The sequence below is a fragment of the Pelodiscus sinensis genome, chromosome 13 (assembly GCF_049634645.1).
Source record: "Pelodiscus sinensis isolate JC-2024 chromosome 13, ASM4963464v1, whole genome shotgun sequence".
NCBI classification, from domain to species: Eukaryota; Metazoa; Chordata; order Testudines; family Trionychidae; genus Pelodiscus; species Pelodiscus sinensis.
This window is the reverse complement of record NC_134723.1, coordinates 35,320,838-35,332,273: the sequence shown is the minus strand read 5'-3', so window position 1 is coordinate 35,332,273 and position 11,436 is coordinate 35,320,838. Positions and strand designations below refer to the sequence as shown.

At 41.3% G+C, this 11,436-nt stretch overlaps 1 protein-coding gene across 7 annotated transcripts in view; it reads left to right on the top strand.

The window, feature by feature from the left end:
• The first annotated feature begins 2,260 nt into the window (after window positions 1–2,260).
• ARHGEF6 (Rac/Cdc42 guanine nucleotide exchange factor 6) overlaps window positions 2,261–11,436 on the top strand; it is an 83,117-nt gene continuing 73,941 nt past the window's right edge. For 2 of the 7 annotated variants that reach the window (XM_075941044.1, XM_014569727.3), the window contains exons 1-2: window positions 2,263–2,530; window positions 3,684–3,767. In XM_075941044.1, coding sequence (XP_075797159.1) covers window positions 2,366–2,530; window positions 3,684–3,767 — 249 coding nt within the window. In that variant the 5' untranslated portion in view covers window positions 2,263–2,365. Of the gene's footprint in view, window positions 2,531–3,683; window positions 3,768–11,436 lie in introns of all 7 variants that reach the window. The other 5 variants (XM_006115442.4, XM_006115441.2, XM_025180889.2 and 2 more) reach the window with 4 other exon arrangements.

Genomic DNA, 11,436 nt, shown 5'->3' with positions numbered 1-11,436 from the left:
GAAAAACCGGGCAGGTTGCAGGGGCTTAAAGTGTCTGCGCTGCAGGGCAGGTGTACGGGTGAGACAGGAGCCATCAAAGAGAAGGAGCCTGGTGCCGAGGGGGCCAGAAAAAACATAGAAAGGGCAACGTATGACACTGTAAGTAGCATCACTGGCACCACCGCAGGAGCTGTCTGCTCATGGAGGAGCCAGGGCTGGTGCCACATGGGCGATGCTGTTGTTGTCGTCAGCGATGCTGTCAGCAGATGGTGGTGCTGCTCCACCATGATGGGCTCTGGAGAGTCGACCAACACTGGACTTGACAGCCCTGCCCTGGGTGCTGGAGACAATGGTGCTGGGGGGCCCGACTTGGGCAGGCTTGGTGCTGCATGGGTGGCCACGGGGGCCTTACTAGAAAGGAGAGCATCCTCAGTCTTTTTCTTCTTCTTAGGCACCGGTGAATGGGAGTGGTGCTATGCCAAGAAGCTCACCTTACATGTGGGGGATCGGTGACAATAGTCCCGGTGCTCCTACTGCCAAAGTGTCCCACTCCGAGGCTGGCACAATACAGATGGAGGGAGCTGAATCTGCATCATGGGGCTGAAGTGCCAGCTCCATTAGCAGGAACTTAAGCCTCTGATTTCTCGTGTGTTTGGTCTGGGGCTTGAAACCCCTGCAGTAGCTACACTTATCCTGAAGATGGCCTTCTCCAAGATGCTGCAAACAGTCAGTGTGTGGGTTACCTGTAAGCATATGCTTCCTGCACTTAACACATTGTTTAAACCCTTGGGACAGCTACATGCCCCACAGACTTGGCAGATAGTGGAGAGGGAAACGCCCGCAGAGATACTAACTGTATGAGGGCTTGTCTAAACTGCATTCCACTCTTGAAAGAGGAATGCAAATGAAGCAGATCGAAAATTCAAATGAAGCATGGATTTACAAATCTCGCGCTTCATTTGCATAATTGCATCCGATCGCTTTTTCAAAAAAGGGATTTAAAAAAAAACCCTCCGCAGTCTTGATGGGGTTCTTTTGAAAGAAAAAGAAAAAAAAAAAACTTTTTTGAAAGAACCGGTACACCTCATTTTTTCAGGAGTACGGATTCTTTCAAAAAAGGGGTTGGTTTTTTTTTGAAGGAGCCCCGTCTAGACTACGGGTTTTTTTTGTTTTTTTTTTTTAAAACCCTTTTTCGAAAAAGCACTCGGACACAATTATGCAAATGAAGCACAAGATTTGTAAATCCGCGCTTCATTTGAATTTTTGATCTTTTGAGAGAAGAATGCAGTCTAGACAGAGCCTGAGTGAGAACAACTCTATCGACACAATGAAGAACTCTTAACTATGCACTAGGGAAGAACCACTTGCTAAGCAAGAAGTCCAAAGCTCCAGCAACCGTCACTGGTGGAAAGAAGGAACTGAAGTGGGAGTCAGGTCAGCAGGGGTATATGTATGATGCTGTGAGGCATCACTACCAGGGGTGCTACAGCCAATCCAACAGGTACCACTAGGGAAAACTCTTCTGACAATCATCCATATTGGAATGCACATGAGCAAGCACTCAAAGAAGAAATGTGCTTTCTTCTACATTGTTTTGTAAAACTTTTCATGTTCCTATCAATATTTTGATCAGTGTTCATTTATAATTTTTCTGTCCTTGGGTTAACTTTTCAAAAGTGATTCTTAATGGGAGGCATGTATGTTTAGGGTGGGAAATAGAAGAAATTTCACCATGATGCTAAACTGCCTGAAAAATTCGTGTAAAAATATTTCAGATTTTGAACATGGAAAAATCCAATGTATTCTATAAATGCTTTATGTAAGATTTGTGAAAGAAATTCACACAGTGAAACAAAATTATTCCAGAATGTCTTCATGATTTTTTGCAATTAAATTTTCAAGCTCTTGTTGACTAGTCTTGCTTTTGCACAAATTTGCAAACACTTAACATATATGAATAAAGTTATGCATATATTGCTATCAACTTCAGTGAGACTACAGATGAGGGGAATTACTTATATGCTTAAGACTTTGTGGGATAGGATAAAGACCTTATGATAGGATAAAGTACTCAGATACTGATGGGTGTGATACAAATTTCTAAGCAGAGAGGATATCCTTTTTTATTTACGAGCAACAGTAAATATTTCACTGAGAGCACAATAAAGGATCTCAAGCCATTTATATAGCCACAAGCTTGTTTCTTCCTTTAGAATGAGCATAGCTTCTAGTTTTTATAAAAATCACAAGTGTCAGAGGTTTTCAGTACAGTTGTTTCAAACTTTAGCCCTGCAGTCACTAGAAGAGGCAGGAAGATGCAATCACGGATGTGGGTTAGAGCTAGTAGCTGCAGAAAACTTCTGCACTGAAGGCAGAACTCTCAACGATGAATTCAGAAGAGCGGATCGTGACATGGCTTATTTCATTAGGAGTTTTAAATTCGCCCAAAAAGATGATAGGTGATCCAGAGCAGTTCCTGAAAGCTTCTCTGAAAGATGGAGTAGTACTTTGCAAATTGATAAATCGGCTTCTTCCAGGATATGTGGAAAAGGTAACTTCTTAAGTACATTTTGGTAGTCAGTAGGGCAGAAACATCTTGTGACACTGCTGCATGTTTCTAATACTCTGAGAAACTGGAGTATAATATCTTAGGGAATCATGACATACTCTGTTTTAGAGGAGGGAAGAAAGGAAAGATGCCATCTGTGTTTGAGAGAGACTTTAGTATTTTATCTTGTTTCAAAGATACTGTATTGTTAGCTGGATCTAAGTAAAATATAAATTTGGATTGTAGCTTTTTTAATGTTTATAATCTCTTAGATTTTGTCAGCAACATGAAACAAAAAAAGTATTGCTTGCATATACAATTGGAATTAGCTGAATTATGTATGCATGGCTTAAATCCTGACATATAGTGTATGCATGCTCTTGAATTTTGAACAGGAATATTTACTCAACCAAAAGTCAAATCTCCAAGTTTTTAGATAATGTATCTATGACTTGACAATATAATGCTTAAGTTTTAAAAACTATTCATTAAAGGAATATACTAATATCTTGCTAATCAGGAAATATAATAAGATGGAGAAGGGACTCAAGTGGGAATAAAAGTAAACCGTCATCAGTGCTAGTTTAAATTTGATCTGGCCAATACATTTGCAATATCTTGAAGCTGCTAAACTAAATTAGTACATTGTGTTACAGTTTTATTTGGTATGTAGGCAGACAGTTCAAATCAGCAATAAGCAACTGCAAACATAAAAGCGGAAGGAGTCTGATGAGAGATAAGGAAATGGCAACACAGAAGAACTGTCAGTAAAATGACAGAAAAAACAGGTTCCTTCTCTTATAAAACAGGAATCTTTTTTTTAAAAAAATCAGTTGAGCTAGCTGCATCTCTCTCTCCATTTATGTATGTACTGGTGGTTTTGGGCAATGTACTGATAAAGGTCAAACTTCTCATTATCACTTAGGGCACTGTCATATGCTGACATTCAAAACAACATGCCGACCATTTAGATTTATGCATCACTTCCTCCAGCGGCTCTTCCTGGTTTGACAGCTTGCATGCCACCCCCATGCCTCCCCCTAAAAAGCTTCCCTAATTCAGAATAGATGCACATGTCAAATATCTATGCAAGCCTGCTGAACAAAGACTATCCTGATGGTAATACAGTAAGCATGTCTGGGTTTTGTTTCTTTAGTATTGTCTGGAGCCCAAAAATGAAGCAGATTGCATCAGTAACATTCAGGAGTTCTTAAAAGGCTGTGTGACGCTTAAAGTGGAGGTAAGTTATTCCACTTATCACTATTACACTTTTAAAAATTATTATTCTGCTAATCTGTTTCCCGTGTGAATGTTCCTAAATATTAATAAGTAGCAGGAGATTAAAGTGATCATTATATTTTCAGGTATCTAAAAGGATGTTTACAAGGAGGAGGGAGAAAAATTCTTCTCCTTGACCTCGGAGAATAGGACAAGAAGCAATCGGCTTAAATTGTAGCAAGGGAGATTTAGGCTGGACATTAGGAAAAACTTCCTAACCGTCAGGATGGTTGAACATGGGAATAAATTGCCTGGGGGGGTGGTTGTGGAATCTCTATCACTGGAGATATTTAAGAGCAGGTTAGACAGACATCTATCAGGGATGATCTAGACAGTGCTTGGTCCTGCTGTGAGGGCAGGGGACTGGACTCAATGAGATCCCTTCCAGTTCTATGATTCTATGATGATATCTTGATTTAGTAAAATACACAAGAGTAGAGATTACTCAATATTCACGACAGGGATTCAGGGAGATTTTGTAAATATACTAGAGTGACGCGGAGTTGAGCAGCTTTTGAGATGAAGCTAAATGTGGGAAGAGGAACATACACTAAAAATAACATTAATTCTAGAGAGAACTGAGTAGTTTGATAGTGCTGGAGATTTGTTGGTTCTAAAGAAAAGTTCATGCAATCTTTAACCCTGCTTTAATTGACTTTATATTGTAGTAATGTCAAGACTACATTTAGCCAAGGTCTTACTTCACAAAGTATTGTTGTGTTAATTGTGATAGAATAAATGGTTCCAGAGAATCAAAGGAATTAACATGACCATGTTGCAGTGGTGCATGTTATGTACAGTTAAATAAGACTTGAGGGTTTGTGTACAGAGACATTAGCCTACTTCATCCCATGGCAAACATAGTCAAAAATCCATGCCAAAAGAGATACACAAAGGGGAAAAAATCAGAAGATATTCTGGAATTCAAATGGAGTGGTTAACAGAATAAATTTAACCAGAACCTATTGAAATCCCTTTTTCACAAAGAGCATATGTTAGTTCTGTTTTGTCAGATAATCCTTCATAGTGGGGAAGAAAGGGTTGGAACCTTTCATAAACTTTCACATACTTTATAACAGCTAAGTTCACAACTGGGGTAAGACTAAAAGACCCCAATTAATACCACAGGATCCTAAAATGCTTTACAAATATTGGGCCTGATTCTGAAAAATATATTTGTAGAGATGTAGCCTTTACTCATACAAAAAAGTCAATGATGTCAAAGGAATTACTTACATAAATAACACCTGCTTAACATGAGTAGAGGTTGCAGAATGGGCCTTTTATATCGCCCCAATGAGTGCAAGCTGATTCCTATGCCCAAGCCTAGCTCAGTGCAAGTGGAACCCTATATAACAGGTATCGAGATCAAGGCCTAAATGACTGTGCTGATTCTTAAAAATAGAAGTTCAGCTAGTTTTGCTGTAAACTTTCAGATTGGTTATGTGGTGACCCTTAGAACATAAGAACGGCCGTACTGGGTCAGACCAAAGGTTCGTCTAGCTCAGTGTCCTGTCTGCCGACAGTGGCCAATGCCAGGTGCCCCAGAGGGAGTGAACTGAACAGGTAATGATCAAGCGATCTCTCTCCTGCCATCCATCTCCACTCTCTGACCCTTGAGTTGATTTAAAACTTCCTTTTAAAAAAAGCGTCTTAATTCACACTGTTACACTCTCATAGTAGCACATTGTAGTATTTGAAAATCTGGCATTAACTTTGGCATTAACATCTATGCTACAGAGGAAGATTGAGGCTAATGCTGGCAATCTTCTGGGGTTTGAATTAGCGGGTCTAGTTAAGACAGCTAATTCAAAGTGAGAGGGACACTCAGGTCGATGCCAGTAACCTTACTTTCATGAGGAGTAAGGGAAGTCGAAGGCAGAGTATAGTCAGCGCCAAAAAATGACTTAAGCTGCTTCGACTTCAGCTACGCAATTAACATAGTCTTAATTCAACTTTGTCCCATAGTGTAGAAATACCCTGAGAGGACTAATGATGGATCTGAGCAAAAAATACTGTTTTCGAGGGAAACTAGAGGGCTGCACCCCCTGCTCACTACGTCTGCCAATTTCCCGGTCACTGGCCATTTTCATTAGGCCTTATCCCGGAGCACCATGGTTCACAGCCTACCCCCCTCCTTCCATCCCTACCTCCACCTCCATCCCTACACCCCTGCATCCATTCCTATGCCTATCATCCTCCCTAACTCCCCCCCACCCCACACTGTTCATCCCCCTCCTGCCATCCCTACCCCCACCTCCATTCCTATGTCCACCCCTCCCCCTTCACTCCACACTGCCTATCCCTCCGCCCCCCTCCTTCCTATATTCCTACACCTCCATCCTTCCCTAACCTTCCCTCTCCATACCCCCACACTGCCCATCCCCCTGCCTCCATTCCTATATCCATCCCCCTCACCCCCAACATCCCCCCTTACTGCACCGCCCAGCCCCACTACACCCTTATCCCCCTTCCTCCCTCCTTACACACACCCTGCCCCCTCCCATGAAGTTGTTGAGCTGCTTGTCCCTCCCTCCCAGGAGCACCACCAGGCTGGGCAGCACAGCTCTGGCCACCACAGCAGGGGCCACAGCCTGCCCCCGGCCCAGCCTGTTGAGGCAGCTTTGCTCTGTGGCGAGCCCAGGGCACAGAGCGGCCACTCCAGAGAGCTGGGGAAGCGGCCGGGGTGCAGCGTAACCACACAGTCCCCAAAGGGCTGGGAGCGCCGGTAGCATGGTGAGAGGCTGTTTCGGGGGGGGGGGGGGGGGGGGGAAGCATGTTCTGGGGTTGGAGTTGGGGCGTGGCAATGGAGAATGATGTGATGATGTCACTCTGCCATTCCGCAGGAAATTTAGAGAGAGAGAGAGAGAGAGAGACGTACAGATGGTTGGGAGTTTAACAAAAAAAAATTTTGGGGGGGGGGTCAGAAAATGCTGATTTGCAGAAACGTGTCAGTTTAGACAAAACTATCACCTGGAATGATTCTCAGGTTCAGGATGGGATTTCTGGTCAAAATGAGGCAGAACAAGAGGCCCACATCAGAATATCCAAGGGTACTCCCCTGGGATGTGGAAAAACTACTAAAAATCCGGCAAAGTAGGGACTTGAAGCAGGGTTGGTTACATCTCAGATAAGTGCCCTGATCACTGGACCAATGCTATTCTACATATTAATTAAAGCTCATAGCATTAATAAAAAACAATTATTTCAACAAATGATAATTTCTTGGTTTTCACATAATTATCAGAAATACCAGAAGCAGTCATAGGCTACATTTACACTACGATGTTTGCCGGAAGAGGCAATGCAAATCCTTATGTCTCAAAAAAGGAGATATAACAATCTTGTGCAAAAGGAGGTTTTTTCACAAAAAGGAAACGTCCACACTGCTTGTTTTTGCACAAAAACCCCTTGCACAAAAACAGATCGGAAGAGATTATGCAAATGAAGTGCAAGAAAATGCTAATTCGTGCTTCCTTTGCATTGCCTCTTCTGGTAAACATTGTAGTGTAGACGTAGCCATAAGAACATAAGAATGGCCATATTGGGTCAGACCAAAGGTCCATCCAGCCCAGTATCCTGTCTGCCGACAGTGGCCAATGCCAGGTGCCCCAGAGGGAATGAACGGAACAGGTAATGATCAAACGATCTCTCTCCTGCCATCCATCTCCACTCTCTGACAAACAGAGGTTATAGACACCGTTCCTTACCCATCCTGGCTAATAGCCATTAATGGACTTAAACTCCATGAATTTATCTAGTTCTCTTTTAAACCCTGTTATACTGCTAGCCTTCACAACCTCCTCAGGCAAGGAGTTCCACAAGTTGACTGTGCGCTGTATGAAGAAGAACTTCCTTTTATTTGTTTTAAACCTGCTGCCCATTAATTTCATTTGGTGGACCCTAGTTCTTATATTATGAGAACAAATAAATAACTTTTCTTTATTCACTTTCTCCACACCACTCATGATATTATATATCTCTATCATATCCCCCCTTAGTCTCCTCTTTTCCAAGCTGAAAAGTCCCAGTTTCTTTAATCTCTCCTTGTATGGGACCCGTTCCAAACAACTAATCTTTTTAGTTGCCCTTCTCTGAACCTTTTCTAATGCCAGTATATCTTTTCTGAGATGAGGAGACCACATCTGTATGCAATATTCAAGATGTGGGCACATCATGGATTTATATAAGGGCAATAAGATATTCTCTGTCTTATTCTCTATCCCTTTTTTAATAATTCCTTACATCCTGTTTGCTTTTTTGACTGCCGCTGCTCACTGCAAGGATGTCTTCAGAGAACTATCCACGATGACTCCAAGATCCCTTTCCTGATTAGCTATAGCTAAATTAGTCCCCGTCATATTGTATGTATAGTTGCGGTTATTTTTTCCAATGTGCATTACTTTACATTTATCCGCATTAAATTTCATTTTGCATTTTGTTGACCAGTCACTTAGTTTGGTGAGATCTTTTTGAAGTTCTGCTTTGGTCTTAACTACCCTGATCAGTTTAGTATTGTCTGCAACTTTGCCACCTCACTGTTTACCCCTTTCTCCATATCATTTATGAATAAGTTGAATAGGATTGGTCCTAGGACTGACCCTTGGGGAACACCACTAGTTACCCCTCTCCATTCTGAAAATATACCATTTATTCCTACCCTTTGTTTCCTGTCTTTTAACCAGTTCTCAATCCATGAAAGTATCTTCCCTCTTATCCCATGACAACTTAATTTATGTAAGAGCCTTTATTGAGGGCCTTGTCAAAGGCTTTCTGGAAATCTAAGTACACTATATCTACTGGATCCCCCTTGTCCACATGTTTGTTGACCCCTTCAAAGAACTCTAATAGATTAGTAAAACATGATTTCCTTTTACAGAAACCATGTTGACTTTTGTCCAACAAATTATGTTCTTCTGCATGTCTGACAATTTTATTCTTTACTATTGTTTCAACTAATTTGCCCGGTAGTGACATTAGATTTACCAGTTTGTAATTGCCAGGATCGCCTCTAGAGCCCTTTTTAAAAATTGGCGTTACATTAGCTATCTTCCAGTCATTGGGTACAGAAGCTGATTTAAAGGATAGGTTACAAACCATAGTTAATAGTTCCACAATTTCACATTTGGGTTCTTTCAGAACTCTTGGGTGAATGCCATCTGATCCCAGTGATTTGTTACTATTAAGTTTATCAATTAATTCCAAAACCACCTCTAATGACAATTCAATCTGTGACAATTCCTCATATTTGTCACCTACAAAGGATGGGCCAGGTTTGGGAATCTCCCTAACATCCTTAGACGTGAAGACTGAAGCAAAGAATTCATTTAGTTTCTCTGCAATTACTTTATCGTCTTTAAGTGCTCCTTTTGTATCTCGATTGTCCAGGGGCCTCACTGGCTGTTTAGCAGGCTTCCTGCTTCTGATGTACTTAAAAAAACATTTTGTTATTACCTTTTGAGTTTTTGGCTAGCTGTTCTTCAAACCCCTTTTTGGCTTTTCTTATTACATTTTTATATTTAATTTGGCAATATTTATGCTTCTTTCTATTTTCCTCCCTAGGATTTGACTTCCACTTTTTAAAAGATGCCTTTTTATCTCTTTCTGCTTCTTTTACATGGTTGTTAAGCCTCAGTGGCTCTTTTTTAGTTCTTTTACTGTGTTTTTTAAATTTGGGGTATACATTTAAGTTGGGCCTCTATTATGGTGCCTTTGAAAAGTGTCCATGCAGCTTGCAGGGATTTTACTTTAGTCACTGTATCTTTTAATTTCTGTTTAACTAACCTCCTCATTTTTGCATAGTTCCACTTTCTGAAATTAAATACCACAATGTTGGGCTGCTGAGGTGTTCTTCCCATCACAGTAATGTTAAATGTTATTATAGTATGGTCATTATTTTCCAGTGGACCTGTTATAGTTACCTCTTGGACCAGATCCTGTGCTCCACTCAGGTCTAAATAGAGAATTGCCTCATGCTGTAACAACATTTCTGAAACCAGGAACTTTGCTTTTCCTTAACTTCAGCACAAAGGGGCCAGATCCTACAAGCCTTACTCATTCAAGTACTGCTGCTGAATTTTAATTATGGAAAGTATCATCTCTGAGGTCAATAGTAGAATCAGCACTTTCTTCAAAATTTGAAAAACATAAACCTGTAAACTGTAGTTACTCCAAAAAATGGGAATTTAGACAAAAAATGAAATAATTTCCCTGATTTTTTTCAATTTCAATACTATGAATAAAATGGAAGAATTTCATCCCGCTGTATGGGGAGAGGGGTAGGAGAGAGATTGCATGAGCAGTAAAAATGAATTCATTAATAGAGGAGCTCCTTCCAGATCTGGACTGAGACATGGTCTCAAAGAGGTCTGCACTTATCAGTACCTGGGTTGCATTTCTGTTGTGCATAAAATCAGAAGATTCCATTTCAGGGCTATTTGACCCACATCTTTCACAAGTATTACTTTCACTTGGAAAAGAAACAGCTAGCTTTGGAATTCTTCTGCAGCCAGGGCTGGATTAAGGCTGAGTTCAAGAGGGCGTGAAACCGTTAAGAGGTAAACAGGTGGGATCCGCGCAGCCCATGGACAGTGTGAGGCTGGTAGCGGCCCCCGGTGCACCGGGACCGGGTCTTCTTGGAGTCGGGTTGCTTGGGAATGCAGCCCAAAGTGGGTGGTAAACTCCATCTAAGGCTAAATACCGGCACAAGACCGATAGTCAACTGGTCTCTTGTGGAGTAACACCTGAATCTGATCTCCATGAATGGGATCAGACTACCAACGTCCTCCACAAGTCACCAGAGAGCAGTCAGATGGTCATGACTTGGCTTTACCTGAGTTCAAAACTCTTTCCCCACCCACCATTATTCATATGTGAGGCAGGGCTGTAAAAGAAATATTTACAAAAAAATTGTGATGAAATTGGGTCAATTTGAGCTGCAGTAGAAAAAACAATATTCACATTTTTAGGATGCCATGGGATACAAAGCAAGGAGAGAGCTGCACAGACTCACCAGATACTATATACTCACATGTTTAAGGACACACTTAAAAGTCCAATCTAGACCAAGTGATAAAAAACAGATCTTATCCCTTTTCCCATCCCTAGTTCTTTAAGCAAGCTCATCTTTGGAAATCCTGCTCTTTTTGAGGTCACCAGCTTCTGCACTTTCTACCTCATATCATAATGTTTTGTTGGTGACTTCACATTGCTTTCCAGAGCAATGGTGATATCACAAGCAAATCAAAGCTAAGTTTATTCAGGTGGAGAATAAACAAGCAATATCTATTGCTGGTACTTGCCATTAACATATTCTCTGATTTCAGAGAGGCATCCATGTTAGTCTATTTCAGCAAAAACAACAAGGATATACAACCTATCATAGATGACGATTCCTCATTCTCACAGACAGAGAGGCAAGCCAGTCGCTTAGAGACAGCCCCAACCTGAGACAAATGATCATCACCAGCTTCACATCCCTCAACAGAAACACTAATCCAGGAACCTATCTCTGCAACAAACCCATTGCCAACTCTGTCCACACATCTACCCTAGAGACACCTCACAGGACCTAACCACATCAGCTAGCCCATCAAAAGCTCATTCACATGCACATTTACTAATTTAATATA